Source organism: Juglans microcarpa x Juglans regia, chromosome 7D (genome assembly GCF_004785595.1).
Source record: "Juglans microcarpa x Juglans regia isolate MS1-56 chromosome 7D, Jm3101_v1.0, whole genome shotgun sequence".
Classification (NCBI taxonomy): Eukaryota; Viridiplantae; Streptophyta; class Magnoliopsida; order Fagales; family Juglandaceae; genus Juglans; species Juglans microcarpa x Juglans regia.
Window position 1 is genome coordinate 17505337 of NC_054606.1, and position 23851 is coordinate 17529187.

The 23851-nt window shown below is 40.1% G+C and overlaps 2 protein-coding genes and 1 non-coding gene across 3 annotated transcripts; 1 reads left to right on the forward strand and 2 right to left on the reverse strand.

Moving 5' to 3' along the window:
* Positions 1–851: 851 nt before the first annotated feature.
* On the reverse strand, positions 852–958 carry LOC121240122. The gene has a single exon (XR_005935452.1). It is a non-coding gene; the product is annotated as a small nucleolar RNA R71 (small nucleolar RNA).
* Positions 959–8302: 7344 nt separating this feature from the next.
* On the reverse strand, positions 8303–10252 carry LOC121238167 (GDSL esterase/lipase At1g71250-like). The gene is made up of 3 exons (XM_041135009.1): positions 9925–10252; positions 8618–9253; positions 8303–8529 (listed from the first exon to the last, which is right to left on the reverse strand). The coding sequence occupies exons 1-3, from the start codon at positions 10250–10252 to the stop codon at positions 8303–8305; spliced, it is 1191 nt and encodes a 396-aa protein (XP_040990943.1).
* An 11512-nt stretch (positions 10253–21764) lies between these two features.
* LOC121239746 lies at positions 21765–23060 on the forward strand. Its single transcript, XM_041137052.1, has one exon. It carries the CDS (start codon positions 21881–21883, stop codon positions 22943–22945), a length of 1065 nt encoding a protein of 354 aa, XP_040992986.1. The 5' UTR covers positions 21765–21880; the 3' UTR covers positions 22946–23060.
* The last annotated feature ends 791 nt before the right edge of the window (positions 23061–23851 follow it).

The window sequence follows — 23851 nt, forward strand, 5'->3', positions numbered from 1 at the left end:
CTATTTTTATTATTTTTAAAATCTTAACCTTAATGTTTTTTTCTTCAGTTTAATTTGGATAAACCATTCTTCGAATTTCAGTTTTCCAAATAGTAATTAATTTAGTCAATTTTAATAGTCAATAACATAATTATTCCCTATGGGTTCGATAACCGTTTTCTTTAAAACACTTTACTACTTGTTACGATTCTGTACACTTGCAGATTATATTTTTATGCTAACAAGTTTTTGGCACTGTTGCCGAAGAATAATGATTTGTTATTGATATTGATACCATGTAGAGTTTTATTACTTTTGATTTTATTTTATTAAAAAGAAAAAAAGAAAGATTTAATTTGATCTTAATTTGATCTTTTCAGGAATCAGAAGTGCATGCGTCGATCTAGATTGTTAGAGTATACGCTTTTTTATCTCAAGATTGAAAGGACCTTACGCCAGATCAATAAAGAGAAAAAGAAAGTAGTCGTCGCTTGTGAAGTTAATATGGCCGACCAGGAGCGCAAGGCGGTAAGAGACTATGCGATGCCCTCGATCAATGGGGCAACGTACAGTATAAGGTGAATAGCTATACAAGCCAATAACTTTCAGATCAAGCCGGCCACCATTCAAATGATCAAACAAACCGTCTAGTTTGGGGGGCTGTCACAAGAGGATCCTAATATTCATATTACAAATTTTCTAGAAATTTGTGCTACTTTTAAACACAACAGAGTGATAGATGATGCAATTCGATTGAGACTTTTTCCTTTTTCACTGAGGGAAAAAGCAAAATCTTGGTAGAATTCTTTACCACCTGGGAGCAGTTGGCATAAAACTTTTGAACAAAATATTTCCCTTCGGCCAAGACAGCAAAGTTAAGGAATGATATCACTACCTTCAGACAATTCGAGGGTGAATCATTATATGAGGTATGTGTGAGATACAAGGATGTATTGCGCAAATGTCCACATTATGACTTCCCAACCTGGCTCCAAGTACAGACGTTTTACAATGGTTTGGGATCTAAAAATTGATCTATGGTTGATGCAGCCGTAGGAAGAACATTAATGAGTAAGATCACTGAAGCCGCATATGAACTTCAGGAAGAGTTGGCGTCTAACAACTATCAGTGGGCCTTAGAGAGAGCAATGCCAAAGAAGGTGGCCAACATCTTTGAGCATGACTCTATGTCCACAATTGTGGCTCAGTTGGCAAATCTATCCAAACAACTAGGTAAGATGAACGTTAATGCTATTCAAACTAATGTTTTTTGTGATCATTGCACATGAAATCATTCCAGTATAGATTGTCAAGTGGGGAATCCTTTTGTCCAACCGAGTCAAGAACAAGCCCATTATGTGTCAAATTTCCAACGTCAGAACAATCCTTATTCGAACACGTTCAATCCCGGATGGCGAAATCACCCTAACTTTTCATGGAGCAATAACCAAGGGCCGGCTAGACCACCTCAATAGTTTCCACAGCAAGAAAAGAAGCTTGCACTTGAGGATATGTTTATGTAGTACATGCAAAAGACTGATATGGAGATGAAAAACAACTCAGCATCCATCAACAATCTTGAGGCGCAAATCGGTCAGCTCTCCAACATGCTTACTAAGAGGATAGCAGGGAATTTACCGAGCAACACTGTGACCAATCCGAAGGAGCATGTCAAAACCATAGCATTGTGAAGTGGGCAGACATATGACCAGCCACAAATAGTAAGTACCGAGCGAGATGCAGAAGCTGAAAATGTGGAGATCGAGGTGAAATAAACTGATTGGGAGGCGACCGACCAACAAGCTGAGAAGACTAGAGAGAATAAAGGGGCTAAAAAATCCAAAAAATCCAGGGAGTTTACTTCTGAAACTTATTCTCCTTCAATTTATGATCCACCAATTCCTTTTCCACAAAGATTAAAGAAAAATAAAATTGATTATCAGTTCTTTAAATTTCTGAGTATATTTAAGTAATTGCATATTAATATTCCTCTCATTGAAGCTTTAGAACAAATGCCTAAATATGCAAAATTTTTAAAGGATATATTATCAAATGAGCAGAAGTTGGAGGAGCATGAGACTGTAATGCTAACCGAGGAGAGCAGTGCAATTTTATAAAAGAAGTTGCCGCCTAAGTTGAAAGATCTAGGGAGTTTCACAATCCCTTGCACTATAGGAAATTTCTATTTTGATAAAGTTTTATGTGACTTAGGGACAAATATTAATCTAATGCCTCTCTCTGTTTTCAGGAAACGGGTCTTGGAGAAGTAAAGCCAACCACCATCTCTCCACTGTTGGCGAACACATCTATCAAATACCCAAGAGGACTTATTAAGGACGTATTGGTGAAAGTTGATAAGTTCATATTCCTCGCCGACTTCATTGTACTTGATATGGAGGAGGACAAGGAGATCCTGTTGATACTGGGTCGACTTTTCCTGGTGATGGGAAAAACTTTAATTGATGTTCAGAAAGTGAAACTCGTTTTGAGGGTAGGTGAGGAGCAAGTCACGTTTGACATGTTTAAATCTATGGAATTCCTATGGTCAAGGCCGACGAGACTTATGAAGCTGAATTTTTAAAACTACCACTTGAGGTATGTCTTACTCACTATACGTCTATTAAATTTGAAGATGAAAAATTTAAGGAGTGTGAGAGATATTTGGAAGCTACCCATTCCCTTTCTCATTCAATAAAACCAAAAGTGGAAGAGCTAAACTCATCTCAGCCGACGTCACCCAAGCCTGAACTCAAGCCAATTCCATCAAATTTAAGGTATGCTTTCCTGGGATAGAACTCTACTTTTCCAGTTATTATTAACAATTCATTGAGTGATGTAGAAGAAGAGAAGTTGTTGAGAGTCTTGTGGGAGCACAAAATGGCATTAGGTTAGACCATCTCAAATATCAAAGGAATTAGTCATTCAATTTGCATGCACAAGATTTTAATGGAGGATAATTTTAAACCGATCATCCAACCCCAGAAGAGATTGAATCCATCAATGCAAGAAGTGGTGCATAAAGTGGTATTGATACTTTTAGATGCCGGGATCATTTATCCAATCTCAGATAGTACATGGGTAAGTCCAGTGCAAGTCATCCCAAAGAAAGGAACGATAACCGTGATCAAGAATGACAACAATGAACTCATAACAACCAGGACGATCACTGGATGGCGAGTATGCATAGGCTATCAAAGGCTGAATGATGAAACTCGGAAAGACCATTTTCCCTTGCTGCTTATTGATCAAATGCTAGAAATACTTGCCGACCACGCCTACTACTATTTTCTAGATGGATATTCTGGTTACAATCAAATAGTCATTGCACCCAAGGATCAAGAGAATACCACTTTCACATATCCTTATGTCACTTTTGCATATAGGCGTATGCCTTTTGGTCTTTGCAATGTGCCAATCACTTTTCAAATATGCATGATGTCCATCTTCTCGGATATAGTGAAAAAAATTTTAGAAGTCTTCATGGATGACTTCTCAGTTTTTGGTCATTCTTTTGATAACTGCTTATCTAATTTATCTTTGGTTTTGCATAGATGCAATGAGACAAATCTTGTTTTAAATTGGAAAAAATTTCATTTCATGGTCAAGGAGGGAATAGTGCTCGGCCATCGCATCTCTTTCAAGGGAATTGAGGTCGATCGAGCAAAGATAGAAGTTCTTGACAAACTCCCACCACCAACCAATGTGAAGGGCGTGAGGAGCTTCTTAGGTCACGCCTAGTTCTATCGTCGGTTTATAAATGATTCTTCCCAAATTACCAAACCTCTCTGCACTCTGTTGATTAAAGATATTCGGTTTGAATTTTCTGGTAAATGTTTGCATGCTTTTGAAACATTGAAAAAGAAATTAATTTTAGCACCTATTATTGTATCACCAGAATTAATGTGTGATGCTAGCAATTTTGCTATAGGAGTTGTTTTGGGGTAGAGAAAAGAAAAGAAAAATCATGTTATTTATTATGCAAGTCGGACCTCAACAGGAGCTTTGTTAGTAGTTGTGTTTGCCTTTGACAAATTTTGTTCCTATTTGATAGGTTTGAAAGTGGTCGTCTACATTGATCATTTAGCTCTTAAATATTTGCTGGTGAATAGGGATGCCAAACCAAGACTGTTACGATGGACTCTGCTACTACAAGAGTTTGATTTGGAAATAAGAGATAAGAAAGATACTGAGAATCTAGTGGCCGACCACTTATCTCGCCTTGAGTTTAAAGAGGCGGCTGGCGAGGAGAATTTTTCAATTAATGAGACCTTCCCAGACGAGCAATTAATGGCTATACAAGTTGTCCGATGGTTTGCCGATATGGTCAATTATTTGGTTTCCAAAATTCTCCCGATCGAGATGACATATCAACAAAAGAAGAAGTTATTCTCCGACTTGAGATACTATTTTTGGGAGGAACCTTTTCTATACCGGCATTGTGTGGATCAGATAATCAGAAGATGTGTGCCTACGGAAGAGATGGAAAGCATATTCAGACACTGCCACTCTTTGGAAGCGGGCAGCTACTTTGGTGGAGCAAAAACAACAGCAAAAGTTTTACAATGCAGCTTTTATTGGCCGACTATTTTCAAAAACTCTTTTAATTTTATTAATTTATATGATCATTATCAAAGGGTTGACAATATTTCTAGGAAACATGAAATGCCTTTAAACAATATTTTAGTGATTGAATTATTTGATATTTGGGGTATAGATTTCATGGGTCATTTTCCATTCTCATATTCTAACAAATTTATTCTGGTGGTTGTAAATTATGTCTCCAAATGGGTGGAAGCGGTCGCATTTACAACCAATGATATGAGGGTCATATTGAATTTCCTACAGGAGGACATTTTTTCCCGATTTGACACTCCCCGAGCCATAATCAGTGATGGCGGGAAGCATTTTTGCAATCGCCAATTTGAAGTGCTATTGACTAAATATGGCGTTACCCATCACGTGGTGACACCATACCATCCTCAAACAAGCGGCCAGGTCGAGGTGTCTAATCGGGAGCTGAAGCGCATAGTGGAGAAAACCGTGAGTGTCTCTTGGACAGATTGGGCGAGAAGGGAATTTGAAGATAAAACTAAAAGATGGCACAATAAGCATATTCTGATAAGGGAATTCAAATTCGGGCATAAAGTTCTATTATTTAACTCAAGACTTTGACTCTTCCCAGGGAAGTTACGCTCTCGGTGGTCGGGACCGTTTGTGGTAACTCGTGTCTTCCCTATGGGGCAGTTGAAGTCCATCACGAGACAAAAGACACATTTAAAGTAAATAGACATAGATTAAAACCCTATATGGATTGAGACTTTAACTCGAAAAGGTGCTCTATCGATCTCGCCAATAATACATGCTGAGTGGACAATGTCTAACTACAGACTTTAAATAAAGCGCTTTTGGGAGGCAACCCAAGTTTATTTATTTATTTTATTAATTTTTATTTTTACTTATCATTATTCATTTTCTTTCATTCTGTAGAAACGAAGAGGCGAGGAGATCTCCAAGGAGTACACGGCTGCACCTTCAAGAAAAATATTCAAATGACAAAACTGGACAAAATAATGGGAGCATCTCTTACCTTCTCTCTTCCTTTTCTTTAGCCGGATTATCAAAATCATAAGTTTGGGGTTTGAAGAGTCAACTCGTCTACTATGTGGCCAACAAAAAAAGGCCAACGAGAGTCATCCACAAAGGCAATCGACATAGTATGAAATATTTATACAAAAAAAAAAAAAAAAAAAAATTGACCTACCGAATAGAGGGGTAAAGAGAAAGATATTTAAAAATGCAATAAAAAGAGGTATGCTAAGAGATTTAGAACGATTGAGACATGCCACAAGCCCTAAAACCAAATCATGCATGTCCTTTGTTCTTGAATAATTTGACTTAATCTTTATATAGCATGCTAATTTTCTTGAAATAAATCACCCATGATCATCATAGTCAAGTCATAAATATGTTTTAGCACCATTTTAACCATGTCATAACCAATCTTCAAGATTAAATCAAACAAATAGGCAAGAACCTCAAAGCTTGTACCAAAATCATGCATCCATAAATATTCATCACAACTCTACTACAATTCAAGTTTCATGGTTCAAAACAAAGCTTAACACATAGATCTAACTCCCATTGGAAAGAGTTTAGAGGATCTACTCACCAAACGAAAACTTTAGAGCTCAAAAGAGCCAACGCTTCAAAGAAAACTCACACTAGTATTTTGGCTTTACCAACCCTAATTGGTTCATGCAACTTTGAGTGAAGACACTCGTGTTAGAAACTCAAACCAAGATTTGGTGCACCATACATGTGACCAACTCCATCAAAAGTCGAAATCATAGAACAAATCCTAAAACTACATGGCAACTCAAGTCAAAACTCCAAAACAACACAAAATCATTCTAGCCGAAATGGGTATGCTGTAACTTCACCAAGATCAACCATTTAACTTAAGAAAAATATTCTAACTTCCATGCTAACATGTTCTTAACTTAGCGTATAAAAAATAGAGGGAGAAAAGATAGGGAAAGAGAACTTACAAAGTCTAGCACTTGTAAAAGGTTGGCCCTCTTCTTCTTACTCTCTTACTCACTCGGTTTTCTCTCTATTGGGCAAAATGTGATGTGTTAGCTTGTGTGCAAGTGAGGGAGGGTTATGGTGGATGTGTGTGACAAAAGGAAACCAAAAGGAGGGCTGCTTGTTTCGGTAGGGCAGGGCATGGGTGGATGGAAGGTTGCTTGTGGACTTGGATGAGTGACTTGATGGGCGGAACTTGAAGTGATTGAATACATGAGGGAAGGGGGCGGTTTTTCTTGAGTGTGGGGGTGGTTTTGGTGGCTGAAAAAGCTGCCTACTTGGGCTGGGTGTTGGCAGTACAAGTGGTACAAGAGAGTGTGTCTAGGTTGCATGCAAATGAGACCAACTCATGTTTAAAGGGAGGAGGGACTAAACTAATGGAATGGGTGGCTTGGTTTTGGGGTTTGAATTTCAAACCAATTGGGGAGGGGGAGGCGGTTACATGGCTGAAAAGGTCCAGGTATGAGCTTCAAAAAGTGTAAGACCTTTGTAAGAAATGCATGGTCTTGCCACTCATCCTTCTTACACGTGTATGAAGTTTGACATGTGTAAATGAGGTCTAAATGGAGAGTGGTGATGATGCCATGTGTCAATGAGGTTTCCTAGTGTTTCTTGGCTAACTTGGACATCCTACATGGCATGGTGACAACTGGTTGACGATGTGGAGCAATTCTCTTCGAATGGCCCATTTGTCACTTGAAATCACAAAAACTTTTATTGCACCATAAGATCTTAAAAATTCTCACGAATCCAATGGAGCCATCCATTTTGTCTAATTATGATCCTAAGTGCCTAAAAAAATCAAATGAAATTACGTTCCCTTAGCATATCATAATTCGACTATACTTCCAAACCGAAAACCTATCTAGCTTCTAATCCATGAATTTCTCCTAAGTTTTCGTGGTATATTCAATGTATAAGTAAAAGAAATTCTTTCCATTGAGTTTCTTTTGGGGCGTTACACAAAACACACCTAATGTTTCCATAATTGATTTATCTTTGTTTCAACTAAACAGAACGGTATCCTTCGCCATGTTTAGTTCAACAAAATTTTTCAATTTTTTTTTCCAAATCAAAACAAACATTTTTCAATCTAAATAAAAATTATGTTTCAACTTATTATCCAATCATTACTTAAATACAAATATTTGTTTAATATTTACAAACTTCAAAATAAAATACTCTAAATATTATATTCAAACAACTTTTCAACTCTACTCGTATATAATCCACTTTCACAAACTTCAATACATTTGTTTAAAAAATATTATTCAAAATTTTCTTTCATTTCTCAAAACTCAATTTCAAAATCTTGTCTAATTTTCTCAATATTTTTCATAACCAAACACGGCCTTGAAATTTTTAGCCACTACACCATTTATAAGTGAGAACTATTAGAATAATGATGAGACCCATTTTCAACCTTGTACTGAGTAAACTTGAAAATACCTGAATGTAGTAATCCACGACTAAAGGAGGTAGAAATATCAAACAATTCTGTCGTATACAGATAGATTATGAGATAGCATAGGAGACTGGCCTTGGGAAATTGCTCTTTTTGATCTGGAACAGTAACTTGGTATTCAGTATTTACATAGATCGACTAGCACTCAAAAAAGTTCAGCATTAGAACCTAAGTCCAACAACAATGCCAGCTAAACCACCAAATTAAAGAAGAAGAAATTACAAGAAAAAGCGAGTACTGATTGCTGCATGGCCGTCGAGTGGGATGCAACAATCAAGTGGTCAGTAATTGCTGGATAGGAATAGGACGGCAGATGTCAGAGAATGGTCGGCCAGACCAGGCAGAATCAGCAAGCAAGGAGTTGACTGCTTGTGTAGGGTTGTATAAGTCCCACCAGACATAAGACGAAGCTTGGTTGCAGGCCATTTCTGGAGAGAGGCATCCAATCATCGCACCATACAAGCCAGCCCCACAGCATGCGCTCCTCAGTTCCTCGAATCCTGTAATGGAAAGCATGCCTTTATTGTTTGATATATAAACATGAATAGATTGAGTTTTCTTATGAATTGTGGGGCAAAAGGTTCATACCGTAGTGTCCTGGATCGGCTAAGATCTTCATGATTCCTCGATATACATCGCAGAAGACTATGTCTACATCAGGCAACATGGAATTAAGCTCCAGAATGTGCTCATTCAGCATTGTATTGTACTCCAAAACCATCTCATTGATATCTTTAACACAATCCCCTCCATCATGATCATCTTCAACTACAGTGGTATTGTTATACCGCTCCCACATTCTACGTGGTGTGCATCCTAAAGGCAATATTCCAGTGCATATTATCTTCCTGAAATTTGCGTTGTAAAGATTCCTTACAACATGCATAATCTGGTGGACCAAAATGTGAGCAAATTCTTTGCTGGTAAACTTGAGCATTAAACCTGAGGAATTGCGGAGGAAGAGATCAATGTAGTCATCTTTGCCAAAGGAGAGGTAGACTACAGATGATCTGATAAGATGGTCAGCTCTGTTCTCCCCAAGTTGCAGCTGCAATAGCTGTAAGGTCTCAAAGACTTGGCGTAATTGTTGGTTGAGAGACTGGTGGCTCTGGCTGCTCACGATTGTTGCTTCTGCTGAGCCAAAGTTCAGACCAACTATGAGCTCTTCAATCGATCCATTTTGACTGTAGAATGGTAGGATGTTTGGCAAACCCATCTTCTCAGCTGCAGCAACACTCAATATATATGATTGATTATACAGAAATGATATTTGTAGTCGTGGAATGCATAAATATCGTATAATCATTTTGAAAAAAAACGAAGTTATACGAGACCCATATGAAAAAAATTAATTTTTTATAGTGAATTCACTTTTTTCCAAAAAGATTGTGCAATACTTACGCACTTCACGACTGTATCTGATATTACACGTTGAAGTTCCCACTCACGTAACATAAGTATAAAACAAGCAGAAGATTATGGCAAAAATTCCCCGAGCCCATATTGGCAAAAACTTGGAACCTTACAAAAAAAAGGAAGAAGAAAAAACGTATACAAGACCGTGGTCCAAAAATATCTGGTACTGCTAGTGTGGTCGTTTCCTACCAATTGGAAAGTCTTTTCTCGTGATTATTGACAATGAATTGTAAGACGTTGACCGTAAAAGAATTCAGTAGATTGAGAAAAAGAAAAAAAAGAAGATGAATAAAACTCATCTTGAAGAAAATATTGAAAGCATACTTTCATGAAAGTTGGATTTGACGACATGGGTTGGAATACTTTGATACTTTATGAGAAGAACAAATCAAGAAAAATTCCAATCCTTTCAAAACACAGCCGAAATCGCAAGTTGAACATGAAAAGAGAGTTGTCAACCCGAGAAGAGAAAGTCGTACCAAGAAGATGGGGAAGGAGGCTTGTGTGGGATCCATTGCACGGATACAAAGAAAGATTATGGTGGAGAAGTGGGTAGAACAGAGTGTTGTCACCACAATCCACAGAAGAGTCACCCAACACGTACAAGGCCGTCGCATTAGAAGCATTTCCAGCCAACGGTGTATCTGAATCTGAATCTGAGAGTAGTTTCCCATTTGCCACAGCGATGACGCCCATCAGGACAACCAGAAGATGAACATGAAGGGCCAACCCTTTTGGTGGTACCGTGTTGATCTCCAGCTTCTCTGCATTGAAAGTACTCCGCTGCTTTTCTTTCAATCTTCTCATCTTTTCCTGGATGCGATTTCTTGATCTTCTTCTTCTGTTTCCGTTGTCTCTTTGCTTGCTTTCTTGAATTCAGCTGCCTTTGTTTTCTTGGTGGACTCGGAGAAGAATCTGAATATAAGTCGTTGCATATGCATGAAATAACCCCCTTAAATATGGAATCATGGCTACTTATCCATGTAAATTAAAGGGAAAATTTATTTTTCATCATTTTTATCATTGTCATGAAAATTAAATAGTAGGTTCATAAATAAAACATAATAAATTTATAAAATAATAAGAGAATGATAATAAAAAAGATAGTAAGAGGATGATGATAAAAGGGATACGGCTAGCATTACTCAAATTAAAAACAATACTTTTTAAATTAATGAAAGGTTAATATAAGATTAGAATAAACAATTTTACACCATAATTTCATTAATGAAAGGTGAATGAACATAATTTGTTTTGGAAATAAATTTTAAAATTTGAAACTTATAAATTCAATTATGTCATGTGAATGGTGTGCAATGTAAAGATTTTCAAATAACACTACTCATAAGATTAATACCTCGTTTGGAAACTCATCTTATTTCATCTCATTTCTAAACATTATTCAAACACAAACCTTTTTAATATCAAATTTTTAATTTGTTCATCGAATTATCTAATTATTATTACTTTTTCAAACTTTTAAACAAAACATAAAAAATAATTGAATTTTTTTAAAGTCTAAAACAAAAATTATATTATAATAATATTTTAATTTTATAATATTTTTATTTAATTGATCTTCTCATTTCTCAGAAATTAAAAAAAAATGAACTCAAATAATTTTATTACTATTTATAAATTATTATATTATTATTTACAGATTTTTCATTTTATATTATTTTTCAAATGAGAGATAAATAATATTTTTTTTAAAAAAGATATTTACGTGTACACACAAGCTTTGTACGAAATGTAAGTTACACGTCGACAGTAAAAAACTATCTCAAATATCAACGGGTAAAATTATTTTTATAAAATTAGTAGATAATTCTCTATATTTTTTTTTATAAAATTTGTATGACGCCTCAGTCAAGTACAAGTCGAGATACAATGTCCCAAGGACACGTTGGACATGCGAGACATGGCCACGTATCCATACGAATATTAATTAATATTTATTAGTGTGCGCATAAACATGTTAAGTTTTGAAGTGGTGACGTGTCTAAACAACATAAAATTAAGTAATCCAGTAAATTAAAACAAAGAGAAATGCTTGGTAGATTAATGGTCTACCAATGGAATGTACCCATTGTTTTTTTCCTTGAATATTAATAAATTAATTGAATTGGTTTTTTTCCTTAATGTTCAAGCACATCAGATAAAAGTGCTGACCCAAGCTCCCCTCAAGAAGGTACTGTAACAACCAGACAAGTTAGGGTATCTAGTCAATTGATCGATCGAGCTCAATAAATTTGACATTGACTATGTACCCTAAACTGCCATAAGGGAAAAGCATTGGCAAAAGTCGTAGTGGAGATGGTTAGCCCCCTCGAGGAGGTACTTGATCAACCGACTGACCATCCCTAGTAAGTCTATGTTGATAGCTCGTCCTGTTGTTCTAGTGGGGGAGTAGGAGTATACATAGTGTCAGACTTTGGTGAAGAAAGCTATTACTCGATAAGGCTCGAATTCAAAGCTACCAATAACCAAGCCAAATACAAAGCCCTACTAGCAGGTCTCGCCATAGCAAGGATGCTCGGAGCAACGAAAGTAAAAGTAAAGACGAACTCTCAAGTGATAGTAAACCAAGTCAGAGGATAATACGTGGTGAAAAGTGAGAGACTCAAACTCTATCTATGACAAGTGTGGTAGGAGTTCGACTGCTTTAGGAATTTTGTCATTTGACAAATTCCCCAAGAATATCTAGAAGGTGGATAAGTTAGCGCGATAGCTTTGGGAATGGATGATACAACACTATGTTGGGCGGTGATCAGCAAGGTGGTAAGCTAGAATACCCGAGTGGGCACGAGCCATGACCAAGTTCTTGACCATCGGAGAATTACCAGCTGAGAAAGAAGAAGCAAGGAAAGTAAGGTAAGGCGGCCGGGTTCACCCTCGTTAATGGGACCTTGTACAAACGATGTCTTTGCTTGCCATTATTAAGATGCATATCCCCAGACGAATCTCAATATGTGATGGTAGAAATCCATAAAGGAGTGTGTGTGAACCATTTAAGCATAAGAGCCTTGGCAAGAAAGGTCCTGAGAGCAGGCTAATGCTAACCTCACACCTCAGGTAAATAGAACAAGTCGCCAAGAAATGACAAACTGTCAGGAATATGCACCAATTTTGTATAACCCACAAGTAGAAATGGCATCAATCACATCTCTGTGCAGTGTGGGGTAGACATAGTAGGCCCCATGCCTTTGGGCTAATGAGGTGTGAAATTCATCGTAATGACTATATACTACTTTACAAAATGGGTGGAGACAGAGCCCCTGGCGACAATAATGGCCACCAACATCACTAGGTTCCTATGAAAGACTGTCGTGTGCAGATTTGTTATCCCTCACACCATCATCACGGACAACGGTTGACGGTTTGACACCAATCACTTTCGCAATCGGTGCGCCGAATTGGGAGTCAAAGTCATATACTTCTCTTCAGGACACCCGCAAGCTAATGAGCAAGTAGAGGCAACTAACAAAACCCTTGTGGGAATATTGAAGAAGAAACTCACGAGTAAGAAAGGAGCTTGGGAAAAAGAGCTGGCAAGAATTCAATGGGCCTACCGAACTACCACGAAACCCCCAACAAGGAAGACCCCCTTTACATTAACGTATGGAAGCAATGTCGTAATTCAGGTAAAGATAGGAATACCAAGCTATAGGAATACCAAGGTAGAGAAAGGAATACCTATGCTGAAATCTGGACTTGGTGGAAGAGCTGAGAGATAGAGTGTAGCTGAGGGCAGTTATTGCCAAGTGAAAAACAGAGCAATACTTCAACAAAAGAGTAAAGAACAGGGCTTTTAAGGTAGGAGAATTGGTCCTGAAAGAAACCAAGGTAACTTCGCAAGATGAAAGGAAGTTTGGACCGAAATAGGAAGGATCATACGTGGTTACGACCTGCCATAGACTTTGAGCTTACAGGGAAAAAGATGTCGAGGGAAATAAGTTGTAACAACCATCGAATGTGGAGCACCTAAAGAAATATTTTGTTTAGAAAGCTCTCGTGTAAGAACATCTTGTAAACTCAATAAAATTGTTCTACGTTTCATCACATCTCGCCTGATTGCTTGTCTTCAACATTTACTACTGCAAGAAAATGGTGAAAGTTGACCTCGCCACCCAGCGTGGTCGAGTCCATCTCCCGCCTGGTTATTTAAACCGATGCTCCGCACTCTCATCTGGCAAACAAAGGAGGGAACACCTCTGTTACGTGTCCCCCCTCTCCTCGCCACCCAGTACAGTTGAGTCCATAACTCAGCTGGTTATCTAAGTCGATGCTTCGCGTTCTCACCCGGCAAACAAAGGAGGGAACACCTCTCCAAAGTATCCCAACTCTACTCTCAACCCAGTGCGTTCGAGTTCATCTCCTGCCTGGCTACCTAAGCCAATGCTTTGCTCTCGCACTTGGCAAACAAAGGATGTAACACCTCTCCTAAGTGTTCTATCTCTCCTCGCAACCCAGCGTAGTCGAGTTCCTCTTCTTCCTCGCTATTTAAGCCAATACTCTGTGCTCTCACCTAAGAAGCAAATGAGGGAACACATTTCCTAAGTGTCCCATCTATCCTCGCTACCCAGGGCAGTTGAGCCCATCTCCCGCCTGGTTATCTAAATGGATGCTCCGCGCTTGCACTCGGCGAGCATAGGATGGAACACATCTCCTAAGAGTTCCATCTCTTCTTTCCATTCAGCACGGCCGAGTTCATCTCTAGTCTGGCTCTCTAAGCCGATGCTTCGTGCTCGCACGCAATGAACAAAGGTGGCAACATATTTCCTAAGTGTCCCATCTCTCCTAGCAACCCAGTGCGGTTGAGTTCATTTCTCACCTGGCTATCTAAACCAATGCTCCACACTCGTACCAAGCGAGCAAAGGAGGGAACACCTCTCCTAAGTGTCTCAACTCTCCTCGCCATTCAACGCAGTCAAGTCCATCTCTTGCCTGGCTATCTAAGTCGTTAGTTCAAACTCGCACCTGATGAACAAAGGAGGTAACACCACTCCTAAGTGTCTCATCTCTCATCGCCACCTAGCATCTGCGCCTAGTTATCTAAGTCAATGCTTTACTCCCGCACCTGGCGAACAAATGAGATAACACCTTTCCTAAGTGTTCCATCTCTCCTTACAACCCAGCTCGGTTGAGTTCCTCTTCCACCTAATTATCTAGGCCCATGCTCTGTGCTCTCAGCCAGAGATACCATATTTCCTAAGTGTCCCATTTGTCCACCCAGGGCAGTCAAGCTAATCTCCTGCCTGGTTATCTAAGTGAATGCTTTACGCTCAGACTCACACTCGGCCAGCAAAGGATGGAACACCTCTCCTCAGGGTCCCATCTCTCCTTGCCATTTAAAGCGGTCGAGCTCATCTCCCGCTTGGCTCTCTAAGCCGATGCTTTGCGCTCGCACCAAACAAACAAAGGAGGTAACACCTTTCCTAAGTGTCTCATCTCTCCTATCAACCCAGTGTAGTCGAGTTCATCTCCCACCTAGCTATCTAAACCATTGCTTCACACTCGCACCCAACGAGCAAAGGAGGGAACACCACTCCTAAGTGTCTCATCTGTCCTTGCCACCCAGCGCAGTCGAGCCCATCTCTCGCCTGGTTATCTAAGTCGATGTTGTACCCTCACACCTGGCGAACAAAGCAGGGAACATCTCTCCTAAGTGTCTCATCTCTCATCGCCACCCAACATGATTGAGTCCATCTCCCGCCTGGTTATCTAAGCCAATGCTTCGCTCTTGCACCTGACGAACAAATGAGGTAATACTTTTCCTAAGTGTCCCATGTCTCCTCATAACCCAGCACTGTAGAGTTCATCTCTCGTTTGGCTATCTAAGCCAATGCTCCTCGCTAGCACCCGATGTCCAAAGGAGGGAACACCTCTCCTAAGTATACCACTTGTTCTCGTCATCTAGCACAGTCGAGTGCATCTCCCGCCTGGTTATTTAAGCCCATGCTCCACACTCGCATTTGGAGATGAAAGTAGGGAACACCTCTACTAAGTGTCTCATCTCTCATCGCCACCAAGCACGGTTGAGTCCATCTCCCACCTGGTTATCTAAGCCAATGCTTCTCTCTCACACCCAGCGAACAAAGGTGGGAACACCTATCCTAAGTATCCTATCTCTCCTCGTCATTCAGCACAATCGAGTCAATTTCCTGCCTGGTTATCTTAAGCAATGCTTTGTTCTCGCACCCGATGAACAAAGGAGGGGACAACTTTCCTAACTGTTCCATGTCTCCTCGCCACCCAGGATGGTCAAGCCCATCACCCACCTCGTTATCTAAGCTGATCCACCCGGCGAACAAAGGAAGGAACCTCTCCTAAGTGTCTAATATCTCCTCGCAACCCTATACGGTCGAGGTCATCTCTCGCCTGGTCATCTAAGCTAGTATTTTCCCACCCGTAAATAGCGTCCAGTCGTCTGGTGACTCAAAACAAAGAATACGACTCCCCGGAAGATAAAGGGCTGGCGAGACAGGAAAATATGAAAAGGAAGAAGCAAGAAAGGCACATATCCATACACACAAATGGGAGACAAAGATGGCACAAAGCAACAAGCACCGAAGAACATGTGTGCATATATATATATATATATATATATATATATATATATATATACACACACACACAAGGAACTGATTGCTCAATACATAAAAGAACCAAAAAAATCTTTACATATTTATTTCACAAGTTAAAGGCCCGAAGCTATGTCAGCAAAGGCATCGGGCACTGGGTTTTTGCCCACAGAGTTAAGAAATTGAAGGGCTTGAGGGTCATTAGGTCAAGAGTGTTTAGGTCGGTTTGGAAATTCTCCATCCAACTATCCCTTAACCTCTCCAAACCCTCTCTATACCCATGACACCAAGCCCTATAGTGGGCCACCCTAGTTGTCGTTATCTGGAAAGAGAGCTGGACCGGGTTATCCTTGGAAGAAGCCAATTTGGACTCTAGAGCTCCTATTTTCAACTCCCGAGAAGCCTTGGACTCTAGAGTTCCTATCTGTAGCTCCCAAGAAGTTGATTCATCCCTAGTGGTGTCCAACTCGAACTCCAGAGCCGTAATTTGTTGATCTTGGGATTTAATCTCTTCCCACTTGCATGCCTAGGATTCATTGAGGTCCAAATACTTCTTCTCTAAGAATTTGTATGCTCTCTGGTCTGAGTCATGTTGTCTGACCAGACTATCCTTTTCGCCTCTGAGGTCCTGGCAAGACTTCTCGGCCTTCTTTACTGTAGCGGCCCTCTCCTCTAGCTCCACCACCTTATGGGCTAGTCGATCTCACCTAGTATCCCTCTCCTTCCCTAGCAATCTGGCCTCGATATAGTAGCAAGCTATCTCCTCTTGAGATCTTTCCAAGTCACCATGGAGGTCAACCACCTCCTGGTGGAGAGTGGCCTCCGAGTCTTCTCTCCTCCTCCTTGCCTTAACGACTTCCTGGTAGGCACGAATGACATAATAATACAACCAACGAACCTCATTCTCTAGTTCGCCACTTCCGTCGACAATCTAGGTGACCAGGGAATCAACTCTCTAATAGCCTAACGAGGATTCATGAGAAAGAGAACAATGAAGGGGAGGGATTAGAGGCGAGCAGAGAAAAGACTTATTGAGGTGAGGAACATCTTGAGCTTGTCGGCTTCCTGACTAATAACCTCAACCTATGCTCTATTAACATTGGGGCTTGCTCTTGAAGCCCTACATCTTATTTCCTGAAAGCCTCGCCTCATGCCTCTAAGTTGCAAGGATGGATTGTAGGAGAATGGGGATGGAGTCTAGAGAGGAGGACCCACGTTGCTACTAGGCGACAATGCAATCGGGGTCTTTGCATCACTTGCGTCAATTAGATGCTTAGCTAATGCCTCCACGTCACCCATGGAAGGGCCTCATGACGTGAGTTTCTTGGAGATTTCCCAAGAAGCAACCTCTAGCCCAGACGAAGTGCTAAAGGGTGAGGAAGGCATGGAGACCCTATCCTCACTAAGGTCCATGACCAAGAGATTGTCCTGAAACAAATCCCTAGGGTTGGGAGAAATGGTGGGAGCTTCGCCACTAGGCATCATGGAAGGTGCTGAATAAGCACCCCCACCACAATCGCCCGGAGATGCTCTCACGATTGGGGGAACGGTCGCCCCGAGGGAAGTAATGCTCGCCCTAGCCTCGTCATTTGGGGAGCCAAGCATCTTCATGACATCTTTGAACGGCATGATGGGTTAGCGAGGGCCCATAGAGCAGGTTCAAGAAAGGCTGAAAAAAAGACCATCTCAAGCTCTTCCTCCTTTTGGTTAAAGGCCTCGATCGGCCCCTGTCACCTGGCGGGGTAGGGGGCTATACCAACAAGGGTGACAAACCAGGACGTGGGCTGGGCAAAGGATAGTCAAAGCCCATGGTTGTTGAAAAGTCCACTTCTGCTTGCTCTAGAATGGGGTCTACACTGTCTGGGATTGACGAGTCATGCCAAGTTAATTCGTCAGACCCGATGGTGACAGATGCTGTGAAGACTGGCTAGGGCCTCCAAATGGAGAGGGTACCTCTTGCTCGAATTCAATGCTACTACTGCTCCCTGACGACTCGAAAACTACCTCGCCCTCAGTATGAGGCTTTTTTCCTTTCCCCTCGGCCAATGGACTAGAAGGTCTCTTTGACCCTAAGAGGCGAACGAGTCCCTCAAGAATGGCAGCAACTGAAGCATGACTGATTCGACATCACTAAAAATTAGTCAATATTGGACACGATTAGCAGAGCGTTAATCCTAACCTCCTTTTGATGGTCCTCGGACCATGAGTAAACCATCCTCAGGCGAGCTTTTTCCCAGTTAGACAATTTCAGGGAAAATTTTTTTTTCCATACAAAACGACTCCCCCACATAGCCCGAACAGGGAGCTCTTAACAAGCGGCCTCGCTAGCGGGAAACTCCCAACCATTGCCTAACACAAAGAAAAACCTCTTAAAACATTCCTTGATGCTGGAAAAGCGAGACTCTAGGCGAGCAACCATGTACTTGTTATGGGAACAAAAGCTACATAGGTTCCTGTCGTGACGCCGCATCTTATGCACAAAAAAGAACTCCTTGGCCATTAGGTCGGCATATTCCTCCCCCTTCGCTCCAAGACTGTGTCAAATGATGTAGCACGACATCAGAATCCTCCACACGTTGGGATGAAGTTACGACTAAGCCACTGCAAGGAAGTCCAAAACCTTTCGAATGTGACTACAAAAGGGAAGCTGCGGGCCATTTAAGAACATGGAGGGATACAGTGCGACCTTGTTGGCAAACCCTTTCGAGTCAACGGCGGTGCAACGAGCCCCAGGAGCCTCCAAAACAACGAAGTCAGGTACCCTGTAAGAGTTTATCACTGTGTGTAGATCCAACAAGGAAGTAGTTATAGACCAGTGATATCCCTAGCAATATTGAGGGTTGTCTCAACCCTTAGAGAAATCAAAGGCTCTGGGGTTCCTCAAAGACCCTTCCTGGCATGACGTACGTGAAAAAGGGTGAGAAGCGTTTTTAGGATACATCGACCCTGAAAGAAAAGAAGGGTTAGGGTTTTCTCAAGGAAGAGGAAAGCATGGAGAGGAAGAAGCTGGGGATTTTCCAAGAAAAGGCAAGGATGAGAAAGGTTTGGTAAAAGGGAAGAAATAAGGGTTGGAACTTGAGGTTTAAATAGAGAATCAATATTTGGTTTAACTACTCCAAGTGAAAGGGTAACATGCATCATTGGAGAGGAAACATCGGGAGCAAATCTCACAATTCTCATGGAAATGAAAGGTCGTGGGCACTGGACCATGGTGCCCAGTTTCAAGATGTGGGAATTTGTGTCGCCAAAAAAATTTAAGAGGATGAGAGACAATACATTTGTGGGTGATAAAATTTCTGCCATGCCCACATGTTAATAATTTGCAGAGTAACTAGAGAGATGTATTCACCCCTTATCCTATTAGGCCCACTCCTTCTCTACTAAGGCCCACAACCCAAATGTTGCAAGGCCCCTGACTGGTAAGGAAGCAAGGGAGTCCCAGGTCACGGTGGGGTGAGGGAACAACATTCACATGGTTACGCCTCCAACTAGACAACTCATGGGAAATCTCATCGCATTAATTGCATTAACTGAGAGCATTGGCCGGATATCCCAACAGGAGATCATGGTTCCAACAAAAGCTTTCACATTAAATGCGACATCATGCCCCTCAAGGTAGGGATGGACGTCACAAGCTGAGAGAAAATGATGTCCCCACTGGAAGAAGGAAATATAAAAGCCTTGGCACATGTATAATTCAGGCATCATTCTTCCTACTCTTTCTCTCTCTCTCTCTCTCTCTCTCATACTCTGAAGCATAAACTGACTTAGACTTGGTTTGGATATCAAAATCCTTCCATCGCATCTCAATATCCAAACACTATAAACACAAATACTTTTCAATTTCAAATCTTCAACTTTTTCATTTAATCATTACCTTCTCATTACAACTTTCTTTAACTTCCAAACAAAATACAAAAAATAATTCAAGATTTTCAAATCCCAAAAAAAGATTATATTAAAAAAATATATTCTAATAATATTTTAACTTTATAATATTTTTATTTAATTTTTTCTCTATCCTTTACCAAAACCCTATAAAATATATTAACTCAAATCATTTCATTACAATTTACAAATCGTTTAATTTCATCTCACTATCCCCTTAGGCAATATCGGAGGTAATTTTTGACAGTCTGGCCCTTCAAGTTTTCTTGTCTTATGTTACCAGCAGAAGATGGTAGGGTACAAAACATGTCCTTAACACTCATTTTGATTATTCCCTTCCACAATAGGGTCAATCATACTTACTATAAAATTGGCTGTTATATTATTTACCTATGCCGCATATGGGCTTCCATTGTGAAATTTAAATCTCAATGTTCATCTATAAATTCTGCATATGATTGCATTGAGTTTTACACTTCCAAAAACTTTAACTTTAAGCATAATAGTTTAAATAAATATTAGAAATACCTTGACATTAGTGAAGTGCAATCTTAATTATCAAAATGAATAATAAACATGAACATGAAACATTCATCTGATCAAACCTCAAACATATTCTTTTATCATAAGCATTTATATTAAAAACATCATTTCTTTTATTAATTCATTTTTCTGTCTTTTGTAATTTTACATTAAGTCACATTAATGCCACCACCCTTCAAATAAAATTTAAGCGAATAGAACTTGACCACCCACTACTCTCTTGACTTTTGCTCGTTTATATACCTAAATATAAATATCACTACAAGAAAAATGAGCTTTTGTGGTCATTTAATTGCGGCGAAAAGACCATTTGTGATCAAAACAGACTCATTTTAACTGTAAATAGTCATTTCGCTGGAATTAACTGGGCACAAATAAGCAGTTTTCTTGTAGTGTATATATCCAATTCATAGTTATCTTAAGACCAAAAAAACTCCCAACCATTTATTTATATATTTATTAGGCAAGTTGTTTCATGTATAATTTCCACTATTTTGTATGGAGAAAAAAAGTTCATTATACGTTATTATTTTGTATATCATAATTAAGTACTGGAGAGCAATTAACTGGATGGAACAGATGATCATTTACATTTTATATTAAATAATTAGAGGGGTGAAAGCTATATATATTGTTTGACATCAAAACTTATTACTTTGTGCTCCAAAAGAAATGTCCGATCCTTTATTACTTTGTACTCCAAAGTTATGGAACCACCGCCTTTAAATCGCAATTATTTGATGTTAAAAGTCAGGGATGAGTTAATGATTTATTGCGGCGATTATATTTGCAACAAAAATAAAGTCGCCATAATAGGTCATTTTTCTTGTTGTTGTCCAACCATTATATGTATGTATATCCGTATTTGATAACAAGTTAAGTAATAAGTCTACCTATATATTCGTATAATATGCTATTGTAGAAATATATCGATAACAAGTGGTGGCATAGAATCCGATGATGCACCTATGACTCGTATCCGTAATTGACTATCTTTATATAAGACTTACTTCAAAACAAAATTTGCTGACATGCTGAGCAATATTAATTTTAGGAGTAATGTTAAAAGTAGTTGTGGAGTGTACAAGGTGCAATCGTTTACGACTATTATTTCTCTAATTTTAAAATGAGTTGGGCACAGTCGATGCGGAAAAAAAAGAAAAAAACAAGAGAGGGGAATGAATCGAAGAAGAGAAGAAACTCCCATTGCCAAGTAAAAGATGATCCTATCTTTCTTCCATAATTATCTCCTCCAACAACTAAACATTCCTTTAAGCTTCTAACCTTCTTTGACATGTTCCCTTTGTTATACGTACGTATCTCCTTCCATAACCTTCATATAGGCTTATTTTGATTCTCTCTCTCTCTCTCTCTCTCTCTCTCTCTCTCTCTCTCTCTCTCTCTCACACACACACACACAATGTCGGACGGCAGCCCTGTCTTAGAAATGACCAACACTCCCACCTCAGAAACCACCACCCCCGCCGGCACATCAAAACCCACACCCGAAATAGCTTCACCATCTGGTTCCCTCTCCAAAACTCAATCAGCCATCCGATCCCTCTCCAACATCCTCCCCACAACCACTCCCCCTGACCTCTGCACCGCTTTATCTCTTCTGCACGACCCTGAAGTTGCCTCCAATATCTCCTTCCTCCTCCGCCAACCCAACTCCGGCGCCGGCGATGACAACCTCTGCCGCTGGCTCTACGACACCTTCCAATCTGGTGAGCCCGACCTCCAACTCGTTGTCCTCCGCTTCCTTCCCATCGTCGCAGGCGTCTACCTCTCCCGCGTCAGTCTCAGCAAGCCCCTCGCAGGCTTCGAGGCGGTCCTGCTGGCCCTCTATGCCCACGAGACCACTTCTCGTGCCGCCCAACCAATAACAGTTAACGTACCGGACTTGTCGCATCCGAGTGTTTACCATGAATCCATATCGCCCACTAAAAACAACTCCACTGCCTTTAACCTAGCCGTTCTATCTCCCAGTTTGGAGCCTCTTGGAACTGTCAGGTCTACGAAAAGGGCTCGGATAGTTGGGGTGGCTCTAGAGTTGTATTACAGCAAGATATTTCAGATGCCAATTGGGTCCAAGATTGACTTCTGCGACTTTTGTGTGATTTGGGCTGGGCATGAAGCGGACGCCGTATGCAAGGATAGCGATTATGGTGCGAGTGAACTGCTTGGAGCGAATGAGTCGAGGGAGAGGATGGGGAAGGATGGGAGGATTCCTCTTCCATGGGAGTTGCTGCAGCCGGTATTGAGAATTCTGGGTCACTGCCTTTTGGGAACAAGAGAAAATAAAGAACTGTTTGATGCGGCATGGGCGGCATGTAGAAGTCTATCTGCGAGGTCTATACATGATATTGATCCTAGGGCAATTTTGGCCACTGGGAGCTTGCTTAGGCTTGGGAAGTTGGCTATGGAGCCCAAGGATGATTATGATCCAACTGAAGTTCAAACCTCTGGTGTCATTACAATCTGAAAGCATTCTATATATGAAGGTTATATATGAATAAAGAAAACTTTTATTTCTGTTTCTATCTGCTTGCTGAGTACTAAACATACGTGATATTTTTGAAGTTTCTTTCCTTCCTTTCTTTCATAAGAAAAGATATTTGCACTAAATTCAGCAACCGCCACATAATCGTTTTGAAAAAAATGAATAAAATATGGAATTAATTTTTTAACAGTAAATTTCACTTTTTTTAAAACGATTACGCGGCGTTTACACACTTCACAAATATCTATAAAATTAAGATTATTTATTTATTTATTATCATAATGTATCTCTCGTGTCAAATGCCAGATTTTATATAAGTTGTATTTTTTATATACTACTATTGGCCTCACAAGCCTAACTGTTTTTGGTTAATTTTAATATTTAACACGTAAACCTACAAACCTTAATTACTTTATTAATTGAAATTAGAAGCTACGGGCTTGTTCTTTTCTTTCTCTCTGTTGAGATGTGTTTGGTACTATGCTTGCAGCTAGCCCTAACAAGCTACAGCCAAAAAATGAGTGGCTCGGGGTTTAGGCAAGGGATGCCAGCTTTGATGCCTATGTCAGTGGAGGAGTTCAATTGTTTATTGTGTGCTGATTCACAGAGCTTTTTGGTGCATAACTTAGTTGGTTTTTATAAGAACTATTTGCCTCAAATGGTAAGCCCTAATTCCTTCGCCTTGACTTCCCACTCCCTCTTTCCGTACGTGGATTATTAATAGTCAAAGCGGTCCTGAATCATGCCCCCACGAGGCGGGTATCTAGGTAAGATAAGTTAGCTTACAACGTTATATGCCATTCCATTAAGGTTGTACAACGACTCTTCCGCGCGAGTTGGCGTGTCCATTGCACTTTCAACCTCTATATAGCAATGGGCCCCATGAGC

Coding starts and splice junctions, on each gene's coding strand:
- LOC121238167 (XM_041135009.1), bottom strand. CDS start 10,252: ATGAGAAGATTGAAAGAAAAGCAGCGGAGTACTTTCAATGCAGAGAAG. Junction 9,254..9,924: donor CCTCCTTCCCCATCTTCTTG/GTACGACTTTCT, acceptor GTGTTGCTGCAG/CTGAGAAGATGGGTTTGCCA. Junction 8,530..8,617: donor AGCCGATCCAGGACACTACG/GTATGAACCTTT, acceptor TTTCCATTACAG/GATTCGAGGAACTGAGGAGC.
- LOC121239746 (XM_041137052.1), top strand. CDS start 21,881: ATGTCGGACGGCAGCCCTGTCTTAGAAATGACCAACACTCCCACCTCA.